Source organism: Hemitrygon akajei, chromosome 6 (genome assembly GCF_048418815.1).
Source record: "Hemitrygon akajei chromosome 6, sHemAka1.3, whole genome shotgun sequence".
Lineage (NCBI taxonomy): Eukaryota > Metazoa > Chordata > Chondrichthyes > Myliobatiformes > Dasyatidae > Hemitrygon > Hemitrygon akajei.
This window is the reverse complement of record NC_133129.1, coordinates 12,215,970-12,235,265: the sequence shown is the minus strand read 5'-3', so window position 1 is coordinate 12,235,265 and position 19,296 is coordinate 12,215,970. Positions and strand designations below refer to the sequence as shown.

General features: G+C 46.7%; 1 protein-coding gene across 2 annotated transcripts in view; it reads left to right on the top strand.

The window, feature by feature from the left end:
* palld (palladin, cytoskeletal associated protein) overlaps positions 1 to 19,296 on the top strand; it is a 490,195-nt gene that overhangs the window by 31,150 nt on the left and 439,749 nt on the right. For both annotated transcript variants that reach the window (XM_073047881.1, XM_073047880.1), the window contains exon 2: positions 1,285 to 2,292. In XM_073047881.1, coding sequence (XP_072903982.1) covers positions 1,286 to 2,292 — 1,007 coding nt within the window. In that variant the 5' untranslated portion in view covers position 1,285. The remainder of the gene's footprint in view (positions 1 to 1,284; positions 2,293 to 19,296) is intronic.

Below are 19,296 nucleotides of genomic sequence, written 5' to 3'. Positions count from 1 at the left end.
TGCAAATACAAAAGGAAAAAAGGAAATAATAATAATAAATAAATAGGCAATAACTATGAGAGCTTGAGACGAAGAGTCCTTGAAAGTGAGGCCATTGGTTATGGGATCATTTCAGTGATGGGACAAGTGAAGTTATCCCCACTGGTTCCAGACCCTGATGGTTGATGGTTAGTAAATCTAATTGCACTTATTGCTCTCTTGGTAATGTAGAGTCAAAGACCTCTCCCACTTCAGACATTCTTTCTTCTCTCCTCTCCCATCGGGCAGAAGATGCAAAAGCCTGAAAGTAGATACCATTAGGCTCAAGGACAGCGTCTACTCCATTGATATAAGACTATTGAATGGTCCCCTAGTACAATAAGATGGTTTCTTAAACTCTCACTTTCCCTCCTTACTGCACCTTTCTGTCTGCCTGCACTTCCTCTGGAGCTGTGACACTTCATTCTGTTACTGTACAAACTCAATGCATTGATATGATGAAATGGTCAGTATGCATAACATGCAACCAAGGTCCTGAAGGAGTGTGCTGAGCAGCTGCGTGGAGTTCTCCGACACATTTTTAATCTGAGTCATTGTCCTGCTGAAGGGTTTCAGCCGGAAATGTCAATGGTGCTCTTTTCCGTGGATGCTGCCTGGCCTGATGAGTTCCTCTGGCATTTTGTGTGTGTTGATAACATTTCAAGCCCAAGTTTACTGTCATCCAACTCTACATGTATACCACCAAATGAAACAATATTCCTCTGGACCTTTGGGATACCCACGATGCATATATTACACACAGCACATAAAACAAAATATTACCGCAGATAAGCTAGTGAAATGTAATTCAAAATGCAGGTGGGGTGCGCCACACAGGTAAACAGTTCACTGTTCTTGTGACGAGACCTTAGTGGTGGTAGGGTATTCATTAGACTCGCAGTCTGTGCAAAGAAGCCATTGCCCAGTCTGGCAGCCCAAAGTGCTGATGCTGCTGTACCTCCTTCCAGATGGTGGTGGGTCAAAGAGATTGTGTGATGGGGCAACCCTTACTTGCAGTGAAATAATCTCTCGAGCCAAAGTGCTGGGTGCAATATGAGATCTGAACCCTGAGTTTTCCTGGCTCAAGACCTAAGCATAATGGAGCCACAGCTAATGCAGTCAAGAGTTTGGCAGAATCTCTGTTTTACTCTGGATGTGGTATTGTTTGTTAAGTAGAATCTGTGTGCCAAGAAGCTGCAAAAGGAAATGGTCGAGTCAACGATTTTTCTTTTTGGTAATGTGGTTTTTCTCTCCGTTAATTTTCAGCATGCAAGACAGGTCACTTGATCATGCACTGCCCCTCTCTCAGATGCTAAAGGAGGCCTACTCATCCGGGAAACCCCCAGATACGTGCGACGGTGTGATGTCCGAGGTCTCGTCACACGACCTGTACTTTGACTCTCTCTCAGAGTTCCAGGAAGATGGGATGGGTAGCCCAGTCCTGGGCCTCTCGGCCTTCCTCAGCCAGGAGGAGATGAACAAGAGCCTCGACCTGGCCCGCGTGGCCATAGCCGAGAACTCGTCGGAGGAGGCTGAGGAACCTCAGCTGGAGGACATCTCCCGTTACCTCTGTCCCCACTCCTCTGCCAGCTCGCCAGGCAGCCCGGACTTGTCCTCCCAGGGGACCACCAGATTGGCAGAAGCACCCTCGGGCAAGAACGCTGAGGCGGATGGCACTGTGATGTCAGATATCCAATACAGTTGTGCCCACTCCCAACGTGACAGCAGTCGACCAGAAACCCCAGGCTCTGTAGTACCCCTTGGAGGATCAGACACACAGTGGGAAACCGCATCCCGCGAGCTGGATCCCTCTCACCATCCCAAAGACAACACGGCACCGGCACTCCAAAACCCGAATTCTCCCAGGAACGAGTTCCGTCCCAAAGCCGTGTCATTCATTGAGGAGCTGTCGTCCATCTTCAGGACTGCCCGGCCGCCGCACTCGTCCCAGCAGAAACACAAGGGCGACAGCTCATCCCCTGACAGCGGATACCTCTCACCGAAGAGCCACACCAAAGCTGGTGGAGAGCTGGCTGGGAAGACCAGACCTGTGGAATCCAGGGCAACTCCGGCTCCGGCATCTGGCTCTGAGGCTGGCAGGCAGAGCCGGTCGACGGAGCAGGAGGGTGAAGCCAGAGCAGAGATGGCAGGGGACCTCACTGCTGCTTGCTCAGCCCCCCGGTTCACCCAGAAGCTGAGGAGCCAAGAGGTGACTGAAGGGAGCATGGTGCGACTGGACTGCAGAACTCTGGGAAATCCACAGCCTGTGGTGAGGTAAGCATAGGCCCCACACCCGCCTTTCACTCCTCCCTGAGCCCATTTGTTGAGACCTTGCTGGAAATGTAATGGGACATTAATAATATGTACCATGCAGACCTCATAATAGCTGCAAGCTCTCAGATGAGCCCAAAAGCCAAGTGTCAGGATCCTCCTGGAAATGTAATGGAACATTAATAATGTACACTGCGAGAACCTTGTAATAGCCGCAAGTTTTCAGGTGTGGTCAATATCCACTCAATACATTTCCCTCACATCAAATCACATCTCTTTATTTACTTTCCCTTTAAGGACTGGTTTTGAACATTAATTTTCAATTAAGTGTTCCATTCAAAATTAAGTCTGGCCCTGCATTGTCGTCATTGGGAAAGGAATCTTGATCTATCCCTCTGGTCTAAAGAAAAGTTGAACTGTTCAATCTCCTTTTGGCACAGGAAATGTAGAATTCTTAATCAAATGCTGTTTATTTCCCTATTGTATTGTTTCTTTTTCTTTCTGAATGCAGATTTTCCACCCCCACCCCCTGCCACAATTTTATTTCTCTATCTATGCACGATTTGGTTCTAATCTGCCCCATCTCCAGCCTGACATCTCTTTGGTTGAGTAGATCAACCAAGGCTCCTGTTGTCAGAGGAGGTTCCAGACACCTGATTTCCCTCTACACACCATTCTTACTGTCATATCTCTTGTAGGTGAACTGCTCTAAGGCTTCATGGTGGAGAAAGAAGTTCAAGTTTACTGTAAATATATACAATACTAGACTGTACTTGTATGCAACCAAATGAAACAATGTTCTTCCATACATGGTGCACCCACAATACATAACACATAAAACATAAGTAATATATTGCCACAAGTAAATTAATAAAATAATTATTCAGAATGCATGTAGTGTGCAGCACAGGTAAACAGCAATATCTTGCTGCCCTAGTGACGAGACCAGCATTCAATATTGCATTGATGAAGGACATGATTGCAGTTTTGAGGTGCTCCTCGTATCGGTACCTTACAGTGCTTCTGTTCAACTTGTTTAGTAATGTCTGAAAGCGAGTCCTCTCTGCAGCACAAATCTATTAGTGCAACATTGCTTGCAGTACTTTCTTGTGTCCTCCTGGTGCCAGACAAACTGCTCCCAAGATCTCCAGCACTGCATTCTTGGGTCATTTGCTATATGTGTAGTCAAAACATGCCTTAGAGTTTGAGAAATGTTGCCTGTTGGAAGGTAAGACATTTATTCACTTATTGCAGCAATCTGACCTTCAATGTAACCTGATTGGGTCAACCATTGTTTGATATCCTCGCTGAATGTACCTTTATGCTTGAGAAACATTCATTCTGTTTTTCTAGTTCGTCCTTGGGAAGCAGAGAAATCAGTATCTGATGTGGTGGCAAGGTATTCATTAGTCTCACAGCCTGAAGGAAGAAGCTGTACCCAGTCTGGCAGTCCTAGTCCTGATGCTTCTGTACTTTCTTCCTGATGGTAGTGGGTGAAAGACACTGGGATGGGTGGTAGGGATCCTCAACAGTGCTTTAGCACATTCATGTACGATGCTCTCTGAAAATGTCACAAATGGGGGGCAGCAATTCCAGTGATACCGTTGGCTTGTCTTTACTCTGTAGGGTCTTGCGGTTTGATGCCTTGCGGCTTCTGTACCGCACAATGATGTAGCTAGATAGGACACTCTCAACGCAGAAAGCTCCTGTAAAAAGTTGTTAGAATGGAGTTGTATGCTGCCTCTTTCCAACAAGACATAAGCCCGCAGTGTCAGTGCTTATGTGTATAAATGTGTGCGGGAATTGAACTTTGAACCTAGTTATGTGGCTAATTTGTTATGCAGAATGAACATAAGAATACTTTTACTGCCTCCCTCTCAGTCCACAAACCAGATGGTGTATAATTTAAAGCAGACAGCCTGCAGTATGTTTTATGCTGTGGTCTGTCAGTGGTTTTTATAACGAACACATATAACATTGTAGACCTTGGGAAATAGTCCATTAAATACTGTGAAAGGCCTATGATTTAAATTGAGACCATTGCTGTCAACTGTAGGAGCAGAATTAGGCCAGTCAGCACTTTGAGTCTGTTCTGCCATTCGATCATGGCTGATTTAATACCCTGCTCAACCCCATTCTCCTGCCTTCTCCCTGTAATCTTTGATGCCCCAATTAATCAAGAACTTATCAACTTCTGCTTTAAACATACCCAATGACTTAGCCTCCACAGCAATGAATTTCATTGATTTACCACCCACTGGTTAAAGAAATTCCTCCTCATCTCTGTTCTAAAGGGATCTCCTTGTATTCTGAGGCTGTGCTCTTTGGTCCTAAACTTCCCCACTATACAAAACATCCTCTCCATGTCCACTTTCTCTCGGCCTTTCAATATCCAATAGGTTTCAATGAGACGCCTGTCATTCTTTTAAATACCAGTGAGTATAGTCATTTGTTTAATGGAGAATTCTAGACTCCCTATCTAGACTCAGTAGGTAAGTGTGCAATCACAAACAAGAGTCCTGCTGAAGGGTCTCGGCTCAAAACGTTGACTGTACATTTTTCCACAGATGCTGCCTGACCTGCTGAGCTCCTCCAGCATTTTGCGGGTGTTTCTCAGTAGGTAGGTAACTCTGTAATGTTATAAATTGGCTAGAAGTCCATAAGCAAGCAGAAACAAACTGCATGGTTTCATCCCCTCTAGAGTTTGCAGATAATTATGCAAAAAGTAAAAAAAAAACAGGGAACAGCAGTTCTGTGAGTGAAATGTCTTGTTAATAAGAGAGCTCAGAGGAGAATGGCCAGTCTGGTTCAAGCTGACAGGAAGGTGACAGTAACTCAAATAATCTTGCTTTACAACAATGGTGTGCAGAAGAGCACCTTTGAACGCACAACACATCAAACCTTGAAGTGGACGGACTACAGTAAATACAGAACTTGCACTCAGTGGCTATCTTACGCAGGAGGTACCTAATAAAGTGGCCACTGAGTGTATGTGAAGGTAGAAGTGCAAGAACACAAGGATCAATCGTAGGGTTTACTGTATTTCAGTAAGTGCCTGACTCACTGAGTTCCTCCGGCTCCTTTTGTGTGTTGCTAGTAAACCTTCTCTGAACTGCTTTCCATGTATACTGAAGCTGAAGCAGGCAAGTGCCATCACCAAGAAGGCATGAGAGCATCTCTAGAAGTTTGCATAGTTTTCGGCATGTCACCAAAACTTTGATCAGCATCTCTCGGTGCAGGGTGAAGAGTATCCTAATTGGTTGCATCACCACCTGGTGTGGAAACAGTAAATTCCAGGACTGGAAATGCCTACAGAAAGTGGTGTATACTGTCCAGTCCATCACAGTCGAAGCACTCTCACCAGCATTGAGCACATTTCCATGCAGAGCTCCCACAAGAAAGGAGAGCCAATATCAAGGACCTTTCCAATCCAGACTGGGCCCACTTCTCACTGCTACTATTGAGCAAGAGGCACAGAAGCCTTGGAGCCCACACCACCAGAAACAGTTGTTACCCTTCAAACATTCGGGCTTCTGAACCGGCATGGATAACTTCTCTCACTTCTCACAACCTACAGGTTCACTTTCAAGGACTCTTTACAAATGACAAACAACTATATTGTATGATTTTCTTCTTTTGAACTTTAATTGTTTGTCAGTCTTGGTTTATGTATCATTTTTAATAAACTATCGCATTTATTTTCTTGTAAACACCTCCCAAGGTAGCAAATGGTACTTAGATAATAATTTTTACTTTGATTTTGAAGTCTGTGGGAGTTTGCAGATGCAAATTGACAACACTGCCTCCTACATTACAGCAGTCATTACATTTACCTACTTCTTAAGCATTTTGGTTTGTTATAAGGTCACAAAAGCTGTAACAGGGATATAAGGCTTCCTTGAAGCTCCCAGAGCATTGCAGTGGTGGGGTTTATTTCTTTAGTTTATTTAGAGATCCTGCACAGACCAGGCCCTTCCGGCCCAACGAGCTGCACTGCCCAGCAACATGCCTATTTAACAGTAGCCTAATCACAGGACAATTTACAGTGACCAGTTACCTACTAGCACGGCATGCCTTTGGAATCTGGGAGGAATTGCTTTTGTTTTTAGTTCAAGGTTCATTTGTTATCGAAGTATGTATGCAGTATGTATCCCTGAAGTTGGTCTTCCCAATGAGAGCCTCAAAACATAAATTGGCTGAGCTTGTTCAAAATGCACCAGCAAGTATCTTAACCAAAAAAATAAAAATCTGCGCACATTTCATCGATTTAGGCACCGTCACACTGATTGCCAGTGACCTTTACAGGCATCCCACCTCTCGTGAAAGTTCCAGGAGTCTCCCATATATTGTTAGCGGCTCCCTGATGCCCGCAAATTATATACAATATTCCGGAAATCGATTTTTTTTTGAGAGAGAGAACGAGTGACAGACATAGCGAGAGAGTGACAGAGAGAGCACCCTGATTGGTCTCTCTTTGTGCTAAGTAGTGAAATCCTTCTTCCCTGTGCTACCAATAGTTTGCTTTCATTCTCTCTCTCTCTCTCTCTCTCTCTCTCTCTCTCTCTCTCTCTCTCCCTCCCTCTCCCTCTCCCTCTCCCTCTCCCTCTCCCTCTCCCTCTCCCTCTCCCTCTCCCTCTCCCTCTCCCTCTCCCTCTCCCTCTCCCTCTCCCTCTCCCTCTCCCTCTCCCTCTCCCTCTCTTCCCCCCCTCTCTTCCCCCCCCTCTCTTCCCCCCCCTCTCTTCCCCCCCTCTCTTCCCCCCCCTCTCTTCCCCCCCTCTCTTCCCCCCCCTCTCTTCCCCCCCCTCTCTTCCCCCCCTCTCTTCCCCCCCTCTCTTCCCCCCCTCTCTTCCCCCCCTCTCTTCCCCCCCTCTCTTCCCCCCCTCTCTTCCCCCCCTCTCTTCCCCCCCCTCTCTCCCCCCCCTCTCTCCCCCCCCTCTCTCCCCCCCCCTCTCTCCCCCCCCTCTCTTCCCCCCCCTCTCTTCCCCCCCCTCTCTTCCCCCCCCTCTCTTCCCCCCCCTCTCTTCCCCCCCCTCTCTTCCCCCCCCTCTCTTCCCCCCCCTCTCTTCCCCCCCCTCTCTTCCCCCCCCTCTCTTCCCCCCCCTCTCTTCCCCCCCCTCTCTTCCCCCCCCTCTCTTCCCCCCCCTCTCTTCCCCCCCCTCTCTTCCCCCCCCTCTCTTCCCCCCCCTCTCTTCCCCCCCCTCTCTTCCCCCCCCTCTCTTCCCCCCCTCTCTTCCCCCCCCTCTCTTCCCCCCCCTCTCTTCCCCCCCCTCTCTTCCCCCCCCTCTCTTCCCCCCCTCTCTTCCCCCCCCTCTCTTCCCCCCCCTCTCTTCCCCCCCCTCTCTTCCCCCCCTCTCTTCCCCCCCCCTCTCTTCCCCCCCCTCTCTTCCCCCCCCTCTCTTCCCCCCCCTCTCTTCCCCCCCCTCTCTTCCCCCCCCTCTCTTCCCCCCCCTCTCTTCCCCCCCCTCTCTTCCCCCCCCTCTCTTCCCCCCCCTCTCTTCCCCCCCCTTCTCCCCCCCTCTCTTCCCCCCCCCTCTCTTCCCCCCCCTCTCTTCCCCCCCCTCTCTTCCCCCCCCTCTCTTCCCCCCCCTCTCTTCCCCCCCCTCTCTTCCCCCCCCTCTCTTCCCCCCCCTCTCTTCCCCCCCCTCTCTTCCCCCCCTCTCTTCCCCCCCTCTCTTCCCCCCCTCTCTTCCCCCCCCTCTCTTCCCCCCCCTCTCTTCCCCCCCCTCTCTTCCCCCCCCTCTCTTCCCCCCCCTCTCTTCCCCCCCCTCTCTTCCCCCCCCTCTCTTCCCCCCCCTCTCTTCCCCCCCCTCTCTTCCCCCCCCTCTCTTCCCCCCCTCTCTTCCCCCCCCTCTCTTCCCCCCCTCTCTTCCCCCCCTCTCTTCCCCCCCTCTCTTCCCCCCCTCTCTTCCCCCCCTCTCTTCCCCCCCTCTCTTCCCCCCCTCTCTTCCCCCCCCTCTCTTCCCCCCCCTCTCTTCCCCCCCCTCTCTTCCCCCCCCTCTCTTCCCCCCCCTCTCTTCCCCCCCCTCTCTTCCCCCCCCTCTCTTCCCCCCCCTCTCTTCCCCCCCCTCTCTTCCCCCCCCTCTCTTCCCCCCCTCTCTTCCCCCCCCTCTCTTCCCCCCCCTCTCTTCCCCCCCCCTCTCTTCCCCCCCTCTCTTCCCCCCCTCTCTTCCCCCCCTCTCTTCCCCCCCTCTCTTCCCCCCCTCTCTTCCCCCCCTCTCTTCCCCCCCTCTCTTCCCCCCCTCTCTTCCCCCCCTCTCTTCCCCCCCTCTCTTCCCCCCCTCTCTTCCCCCCCTCTCTTCCCCCCCTCTCTTCCCCCCCTCTCTTCCCCCCCTCTCTTCCCCCCTCTCTTCCCCCCCCTCTCTTCCCCCCCTCTCTTCCCCCCCCCTCTTCCCCCCCCTCTTCCCCCCCTCTTCCCCCCTCTCTTCCCCCCTCTCTTCCCCCCTCTCTTCCCCCCTCTCTTCCCCCCTCTCTTCCCCCCTCTCTTCCCCCCTCTCTTCCCCCCCTCTCTTCCCCCCCTCTCTTCCCCCCCTCTCTTCCCCCCCCTCTCTTCCCCCCCCTCTCTTCCCCCCCCTCTCTTCCCCCCCCTCTCTTCCCCCCCCTCTCTTCCCCCCCCTCTCTTCCCCCCCCTCTCTTCCCCCCCCTCTCTTCCCCCCCCTCTCTTCCCCCCCCTCTCTTCCCCCCCCTCTCTTCCCCCCCCTCTCTTCCCCCCCCTCTCTTTCCCCCCCCTCTCTTCCCCCCCCTCTCTTCCCCCCCCTCTCTTCCCCCCCCTCTCTTCCCCCCCCCTCTCTTCCCCCCCCTCTCTTCCCCCCCCTCTCTTCCCCCCCCTCTCTTCCCCCCCCTCTCTTCCCCCCCTCTCTTCCCCCCCTCTCTTCCCCCCCTCTCTTCCCCCCCCTCTCTTCCCCCCCCTCTCTTCCCCCCCCTCTCTTCCCCCCCCTCTCTTCCCCCCCCTCTCTTCCCCCCCCCTCTCTTCCCCCCCTCTCTTCCCCCCCTCTCTTCCCCCCCTCTCTTCCCCCCCCTCTCTTCCCCCCCTCTCTTCCTCCCCCCCTCTCTTCCCCCCCCCTCTCTTCTCCCCTCCCCCCCTCCCCCTCCCTCTCTCTCCCTCTCTCTTCCCCTCCCTCTCTCTCCCTCTCTCTTTCCGCCCTCCCCCAAATTGTCAATCACTTTTGCAGAGCTTTTCTGGAAGAGTGTTCCAAAAAAAGAAAATATAAAACGTCTTTCACCCCAGACTACACTAAAGTATACCCTAATAGGGGTCAAAAATAATGATAGTTTTGCTCACTGCACTGTTTGCATCAGTGACTTTTCTATTGCCCATGGTGGGTTAAATGACTGTAAAAGACATGTTGAGATGAGTTTAACAGGTATCATTCATTCATTAGCAAACCCAAATTCTAATTGTGATGTGGAAAGGGCATTCAGCATGGTGAGTCACATAAAGATAGAATTCAGAAGTCCGCTGTCTCACAAAGCGTTTGTGAATCTGATGTCTTGCAAAATTAACAAATTCATTGGCACAGACTGCTATGAGGTTGAGACTTCTGGCAAAATGCTCAAAACTGACAAGCAAGCCGCATCACAGTATAAGGAAAGTTTGGAAAGAAAATAGAAAAGCTATTTGCATTAGCATTTAGCTATTAGCAGTGAGACCGCCAACAAAGTACTCAACAAGGAATATATATATATATGTAAATAGTTTCAATATGTGATCAAATAAATTATTTTCTTTCATAATCAAATGTCCTGTATACATACGCCCTTGGAGGTCAACCAGGAGGAGGGGTTGTGGTGCTACCTCCCTGAAATGAGTTTTTGCAGGGTGGGATGTCTACCTTTAGGATCAATTTTAATATACTCTTAATTGTATATAAGGCTTCTAGTTCTTCTGTATATTTTGGAGTGTCTATCCCCTTACATCCCTAATCATAATCTTAGATCTACAAGTACTGGTTCGCTTAGTGTTCCTAAAGCCGAGCATATAAGAACTGGTGACAGGGCCTTTTGCTCTTATGCACCAAAAATCTGGAAAACCGTACTGACTGAGACACACCAGGCTAGTACTGTGGAACGTTTCAAAACACCTCTAAAAACCTACTTTTTAAATTTGCCTACTTATAGGTTTACTTACTGCCTGTTGATGTTGATTTAAAAATTACTATTACCTGGAGGAAATCCATGTGGTCTGTGGGGAGAATATATGAACCCTTACAGACAGCACTGGAAATGAACTCTGAACTCTAGAATGCCCCGAGCTGTAATAGCGTCACGCTAATGGCTGTGCTACTGTAGGCTGTTGGCTTTCTCTCAGCACAGGCAAATGAAAGAGTGTAACATCACCCTTGACTTCCTGCAGCTCCCACCTCCTTCCCTTCCCTCTCCAGCTCTCTTCGGTCAGCTGAAGGACATCATATCAGAAGGGACCCATCACGTATAATTCAGGATGTGACTCCTAGCCTACATCCATTATGTGATGTACCATAATCATGGGGAGAGGAAGGACGTTGCTTATGTGAGGAGCTCCCCATGAATTTCTTTTGATTTGTAGTTGAGCCATTTACAAGCAATTATATATAGGCATCGGTTAGTCTTGAGAGACCATGGATTTGTTCCAGGGTGCAGGCCTGTGCAAGGTTGTATGGGAGACTGGCAGTTGCCCATGCTGCAAGTCTCCCATCTCCATGCCACCGATGTTGTCCAAGGAAAGGGCAAGGGCAGATTATAGCTTGGCATCGATGTTGTCGCAGAGCAATGTGTGGTTAATTGCCTTACTCAGGGACACAACACGCTGCCTCATCCAAGGCTCAAACTAGCAACCTTCAGATCACTAGACCAATACCTTAACCACTTGGCCACGCGCCAACTACAAGCAATGAACTACAAACTTATTGATTACTTCTAATATTTCAGAGCAATTATTTATTTATTTATTAATTGAGATACAGTGCAGAATAGGCTCTTTCAGCCCTTCGAGCTGCAACACAATTTAACCCTAGCCATGGGAAAATTTACAATGACCAATTAACCTTTCAACTGGTGCATCTGTGGACTGTGGGAGGAAACCGGAGCACCTGGAGGAAACCAGCACAGTCATGGGGAGAATGTACAAACTCCTTACAGACAGTGGGGGAATTGAACCTGGGTCACTGGTATTGTAAAGTGTTGTGCTAACCACTGTGCTACCGAGCTAATTCAGGAGCAAATGGAAGGTGGACTGGATTTTTTGTTAGAAGTGCTAGTAACCTTCAATCATGGTTCAATTCCCACCACTGTCTGTAAGGAGTTTGTACGTTCTCTCCATGACCTCCAGGTACTCAGATTTCCCCCAGCATTGCAAAGGTGTACGGTTAAAGGTAGTAAGTTGTGCACATGCTATGTTGGCATCGGAAGTGTGGCGACACTAATGGGCTTCACAGAACGATCCTCACTCATTTGAATTGTTGCAAGCAACGTTTTAAACCATACTGTATTTTTTGATGTTTCAATGTACGTGTGATAAACAAAGTTATTTTTTAAATCTTTAGAACTAACCCCATTTTAATCTCTCTACATTTCTGTCAATTGACCCACAACACTGGGCATTGATTACAGCAATCAATTAATCTACTGACCTGTGGAGTCCGTACCTACCACAGCAGGGAGTGGAGGCCAGGTCATTAATTACATACATGCTGTGGCCCCATTATTAGGTATACCTGTACACATGTTGCTTGGTGCAAATATCAGCCAATCATATGGCAGCAACTCAGTGCATAAAAGCATGCAAACAGCTATAAAACTAAATAAGAAGTGCAAAAATAGAAATAAACAAGTAGTGAGGTAGTGTTCATGGGTTCAATGTGCATTTGGAAATCAGATGGCAGAGGAGAAGATGCTGTTCTTGAATCATTGAGTGTGTGCCTTCAGGCTTTTGTACCTCCTTCCTGAAGGCAGCAATGAGAACAAGACATGACCTGGTTGATGAGGGTCTTTAATGATGGATGCTGCCTTTTTGAGGCATTACTCCTTGACGATGTCCTGGATAATTTATTTATTTTTATTTTTTTAATTCGTAAAGTGTATCTGTTCAGGAACATCTGGACCTCCCTCGGATTTTGTAGTTGGAGTAATGTCTGATCAAGTGCATGGGTCAAAGACAAAGTCAAGTCTGTTGTCATCTGTTTGCACAGATGCAATGAAAATATTACTAGTAGCAGCTTCTCAGGCACAGAGCATCCAATAAGCTGCATTCACAAGAGAAAACATTAATTGAGCAGAAAGTTTACACAATTTTTGCAAGGAAGAACGCAATTAAACAAAATGTATTGTGGTGCAAAGTGGTCATAGTATTGCTAAACTTCAGTGATTAAGATTGTGCAGGTTGGTTCAAGTGTCAAATTGTTGAAGGGAAGTGGCTGTTCTTGAACCTGCTGGTGTGGGACTTCAGGCTTCAGAACCTCCTGCTTGATGGTAGTTTGTGTGAAGACTGTGGTCTGGATGACTGGGATCTTTGATGGATGTTGCCTTTTTGAGGCAGTGTCTTATGATGCTGGGAAGGGATGTGGCAGTGATGTATTGGGCAGAATCCACTACTCTGTGCAGCTCCTCTTAAATTCCTGTGCATTCAAATTGCTGTTTCAGACCATGATCCAACCTGTCAAGATACTAAGTCAGGGCTTCAAACAGCCCGCAAGTTCCATGTTAGTACCTTGCGAGCCTAATACAGTGGTGGTGCAGAAGTTAAAATATTAGACTAGGAGAAGAAGCAAGGTTAGCTTTATTTGTCCGTGAACATCAAAACATACAGTGAAAGGAGTCACTTTCATCAAGTCAAATAAGTGAGGATTGGCAACTAAATATTCCTGGATTTTGTTGCTTCAGGTGTGATAGAATCGGAGGGGCAAGAGGAGGAGGTGTTGCATTCCTTGTCCGAGAAAATATTACAGCGGTCCTTTGGCAGGATAGATTAGAGGGCTCATCTAGGGAGAATATTTGGGTGGAATTGAGAAATGGGAAAGGTGTAGTAACACTTATAGGGGTGTATTATAGACCACCTAATGGGGAGCGAGAATTGAAGGAGCAAATTTGTAAGGAGATAGCAGATATTTGTAGTAAACACAAGGTTGTGATTGTGGGAGATTTTAATTTTCCACACATAGGCTGGGAAGCCCATTCTGTAAAAGGGCTGGATGGTTTGGAGTTTGTAAAATGTGTGCAGGATAGTTTTTTGCAGCAATACATAGAGGTACCGACTAGAGAAGGAGCAGTGTTGGATCTCCTGTTAGGGAATGAGATAGGTCAGGTGATGGACGTATGTGTTGGGGAGCACTTCGGGTCCAGTGATCATATTACCATTAGTTTCAGTATAGTTATGGAGAAGGATAGGACTGGACCCAGGGTTGAGATTTTTGATTGGAGAAAGGCTAACTTTGAGGAGATGCGAAAGGACTTAGAAGGAGTGGATTGGGACAATTTGTTTTATGGGAAGGATGTAATAGAGAAATGGAGGTCGTTTAAAGGTGAAATTATGAGGGTACAGAATCTTTATGTTCCTGTTAGGTTGAAAGGAAAGGTTAAAAGTTGGAGAGCGCCATGGTTTTCAAGGGATATTGGAAATTTGGTCTGGAAAAAGAGGGAGATCTATAATAAATATAGGCAGCATGGAGTAAATGAGGTGCTCGAGGAATATAAAGAATGTAAAAAGAATCTTAAGAAAGAAATTAGAAAAGCTAAAAGAAGATACGAGGTTGCTTTGGCAAGTAAGGTGAAAATAAATCCAAAGGGTTTCTACAGTTATATTAATAGCAAAAGGATAGTGAGGGATAAAATTGGTCCCTTAGAGAATCAGTGTGGACAGCTATGTGTGGAGCCGAAAGAGATGAGGGACATTTTGAACAATTTCTTTTCTTCGGTATTCACTAAGGAAACATAGAAACATAGAAAATAGGTGCAGGAGTAGGCCATTTGGCCCTTCGAGCCTGTACCGCCATTCAGTATGATCATGGCTGATCATCCAACTCAGAACCCTGTACCTGCTTTCTCTCCATACCCCCTGATCCCTTTAGCCACAAGGGCCATATCTAACTTCCTCTTAAATATAGCCAATGAACCGGCCTCAAAGAGAAGGATATTAAATTGTGTAAGGTAAGGGAAACAAGTAGGGGAGTTATGGAAACTATGACAATTAAAGAGGAGGAAGTACTAGCACTTTTAAGGAATATAAAAGTAGATAAATCTCCGAGTCCTGAGAGGATATTCCCTAGGACCTTGAGGGAAGTTGGTGTAGAAATAGCAGGGGCTCTGACAGAAATATTTCAAATGTCATTGATATATATGATTATATGATATATATGTACAATGTCTGAAATACATCTTATGGAAATGTTTGTTTGATGAACTTCAATAAAAAAGATTACAAAAAAAAAAAGAAACAGGGATGGTGCTGGAGGATTGGTGTATTGCCCATGTGGTTCCATTGTTTAAAAAGGGTTCTAAAAGTAAAATCTAGCAATTATAGGCCTGTCAGTTTGACGTCAGTGGTGGGTAAATTTATGGAAAGTTTTCTTAGAGATGGTAAATATAATTATCTGGATAGACAGGGTCTGATTAGGAATAGTCAGCATGGATTTGTGCGTGGAAGGTCATGTTTGACAAATCTTATTGAATTTTTTGAAGAGGTTACGAGGGTAAAGCAGTGGATGTTGTCTATATGGACTTCAGTAAGGCCTTTGACAAGGTTCCGCACGGAAGGTTAGTTAGGAAGGTTCAATCATTAGGTATTAATATTGAAGTAGTAAAATGGATTCAACAGTGGCTAGATGGGAGATGCCAGAGAGTAGTGGTGGATAACTGTTTATCAGGTTGGAGGCCGGTGACTAGTGGTGTGCCTCAGGGATCTGTATTGGGTCCAATGTTGTTTGTCATATACATTAATGATCTGGATGATGGGGTGGTAAATTGGATTAGTAAGTATGCAGATGATACTAAGGTAGTTGTGGATAATGAAGTAGGTTTTCAAAGCTTGCAGAGAGATTTAGGCCAGTTAGAAGAGTGGTCTGAACGATGGCAGATGGAGTTTAATGCTGATAAGTGTGAGGTGCTATATTTTGGTAGGAATAATCCAAATAGGACATACGTGGTAAATGGTAGGGCATTGAAGAATGCAGTAGAACAGAGTGATCTAGGAATAATGGTGCATAGTTCCCTGAAGGTGGAATCTCATGTGGATAGGGTGGTGAAGAAAGCTTTTGGTATGCTGGCCTTTATAAATCAGAGCATTGAGTATAGGAGTTGGGATGTAATGTTAAAATTGTACAAGTCATTGGTAAGGCCGAATTTGGAGTATTATGTACAGTTCTGGTCACCGAATTATAGGAAAGATATCAACAAGATAGAGAGAGTACAGAGAAGATTTACTAGAATGTTACCTGGGTTGCAGCACCTAAGTTACAGGGAAAGGCTGAACAAGTTAGGTCTTTATTCTTTGGAACATAGAATGTTGAGGGGGGGACTTGATAGAGGTATTTAAAATAATGAGGGGGATAGATCAAGTTGACGTGGATAGGCTTTTTCCATTGCGAGTAGGGGAGATTCAAACAAGAGGACATGATTTGAGAGTTGGGGGCAAAAGTTTAAGGGTAACACGGGGGGAATTTCTTTGCTTAGAGAGTGGTAGCTGTGTGGAATGAGCTTCTAGTAGAAGTGGTAGAGGCAGGTTCTGTATTGTCATTTAAAGTAAAATTGGACAGGTATATGGTCAGGAAAGGAATGGAGGGTTATGGGCTGAGTGCGGGCCAGTGGGACTAGGTGAGTGTAAGCGTCGGCATGGACTAGAAGGGCCGAGCTGGATATATGATTATGCTGGGCAGCCCGCAAGACTCAATGTGCTTCAGGTGGCAAGACAACTCACTGTCCCTAACCCATATATCTTCGTAGTTTGGGAGGGAATCCGCACAGTCACCAAGAGAATGTACAGAATTTCTTACAGACAGCGGCAGGAATTGAACTCTTGAGAGAGAGAGGCCTCTCTCACCCTCTTCCCCCCCCTCCCCCCCCCCGCCAAGGATTGTTCTGGAGTCACAGAGTTACAGAATAGTACAGCACAGAAACAGGCCCTTCAGCCTGTCTAGTCCATGCCAAACCATTTGAACTGCCTACTCCCATTGACCTGCACCAGGACCAGAGTCCTCCATACCCCTATCACTCATGTACCTATCCAAACTTCTCTTATACGTTGAAACCGAGCTTGCATGCGCCACTCGGTTTCACTCTCATGACCCTCTGAGTGAAGACATTTCCCCTCGTGATCCGCTTAAACTTTTCACCTTTCACCCTTAACCATGACCTCTAGTTGTAGCCCCATCCAACCTCAGTGGAAAAAGCCTGCTTGCGTTTAGCCTATCTATACCCCTCATAATTTTGTGTACTTCTATCAAATCTCTGCTCATTTTTCTATGTTCCAAGGAATAAAGTCCTCACCTATTCAATATTTCAGGTCCTCCAGCCCTGGCAACATCCTTGTAAATGTACTCTCTGTACTCTTTCAGTCTTATTGACATCTTTCCTGTTGGTAGGTGACCCAAACTCCAAATTAGGTCTCAGTCCTGGGTTTTGAGCAAGGATCAATCAATACGGAAAAACACAAAAATACAACTGCAGATGCTGTGGATCAAAGAATATGTACACAACGCTGGAAGAACTCAGCAGGTCAGGCAGCATCCGTGAGAAAAGAGTAGCCAACGTTTCGGGCCGAGACCCTTCATCAGGAATGGGGGGGGAAGAGAGGACCGAAGCCCAGTAATAGAGATAGGGGAGGCAACACTTCACCTGCGAGTCTGCTGGAGTCGTCTATTGCATCCGGTGCTCTGGGTGTGGCCTCCTCTACATCGGCGAGACCCGATGCAGATTGGGGGACCGCTTCGTTGAGCACCTATGTTCCGTCTGTCACAATAGACAGGACCTCCCGGTTGCCACCCACTTAAACTCTGCCTCTTGTTCCCATCTAGATATGTCCATACATGGCCTCCTCTATTGCCATGATGAGGCCAAACTCAGGTTGAAGGAGCAACACCTCATCTACCGTCTGGGTAGCCTCCTGCCTGGTGGTATGAACATTGAATTCTCCAATTTCCGGTAATTCCCCCCCTCCCCCTTCCCCTATCCCAGGTCCCTCTCTGCCTCTCTCCCCTTTCAACTTTCTGCTTCTTTATCTCTACAGTTCTTTCATGCTTATCCCCTCCCCCCTTTATCTTTCCTCTGATTGGTTTTCCACCTGGCACCTCTAGGCCCTACCCCCTCCCCTATCTCTATTACTGGGCTTCGGCCCTCTTCCCCCCCCCCCCCCCCCCCCATTCCTGATGAAGGGTCTCGGCCCGAAACGTTGGCTACTCTTTTCTCACGGATGCTACCTGACCTGCTGAGTTCTTCCAGTGTTGTGTACATATTCTTTAATCAATACGGATTGTGGATTGGACTCTGTACCTCAAATTATGATGTGTTTCTGGTTGCTTTTTTTTTTTGCTGGTATTTTATGCGATTTTGATCGGGACAGACTCACCCTGTGGCCTGAAGTTAACGAATGACACAGCTAGATTTAACTGAGCTGATCTGAATATGCCTGGACTATTGGATGATTTGTGATTTGATGTTTTACATTCTGTGTTTATTGCTCTTTTATTCCCATTTGCGTGATCTGGTTTTTTTTACACTTCGGGGGTTTGATGTTTTACTTTGAATGGGTTCCATGGCTTTCTTTTTTTGATTCATGGCTGCCTGGGGGAAGGCAAATCTCAGAATTATATACTGCGTACTTACTTTGATAATAAATATACTTTGAATCTTTGATTGGTGATTGCTGGCACTGTAAAGCTATCCTGCCACCAGAACCCAGAATCCTAGATTACACTCTGAGGATCTGAGACTAAATCCCACCATTGGCCAATAATCTTATTTTTTGCTCAACAGTGTGCCCATAGAGCTAATGGATTATTGTAACCACTCACTTTACCTGGTCTGGCCCAAATGTGGCTCCATACTCATCAATACCATTGATGCCTGAATGGCAATGGACCTGAAAACTGAATCATTTTAAAGATGGCACAGTGACCAGTGTGAAGCATTACCTTCTTTCTGGGAACTTGAGAAGAGGACGGGAATGTTTAGGGTCAGCCTCACTTCAGGTTTTATGTGAAGAAGCGGTCCTCTGTGTGAATACAACAAAGTATTTCGAAAGATAAAGGAGATTGTTAAAAGGTTATATTTATTTGTAACATGTACATTATCTCTGTGTGCCTTTTCTGGTTGGCTGCCAGTGACTAGTGGTGTTCCACAGGGTCTACATTAGGATTGCTTCTTTTTAAGTTATATGTCAATGACTTGGATGATGGAATTGATGCTTTGTGGTCAAGTTTGCGGGCAATACGGAGATGAGTGGAGGGGCAGGTAGTTTTGATGAAGTAGAGGAGCTGCAGAAGGGCTTAGACAGATTAGGAGGACAAATTAGCCTAATTCAGCTCTTATTAGGAGAATGGGCAAATAAATGGCAAATTAAATAGTGTCAGGAAGTGTATGGTCATGCACTTTGGTAGAAGAAGTAGAAGTGTAGACTATTTTCTTTTTAAATCTTTTTATTAATTTTAAACAAACATAAGAGAAATATAGATACAGAGAGTTTGAGAATACATAATTAGTAGGTTAAAGTATAAATACAAATAGATGATAATCCATATATAATAACCTCCCAAACTCATAGTACTTACGAAAAAAGGAGTAAATAAGAAAAAAAAAACCATCCAAACAAAAACCTAACCAACATGGGCCATTGCATTATGTCAAATATACACAGTAGCGTCAATAACTCCGCACCTCCATCCAAATAATTAAGGATAATAAAAGTAAGGTTTAGGAAAAGTCAGTTTAGCTCATATGAAAATGTTGAATAAATGGTCTCCAAGTTTCTTCAAGTTTAACTGAAGGGTCAAAAACAACACTTCTAATTTTTTCTAAACTCAAACAAGAAATAGTTTGAGAAAACCA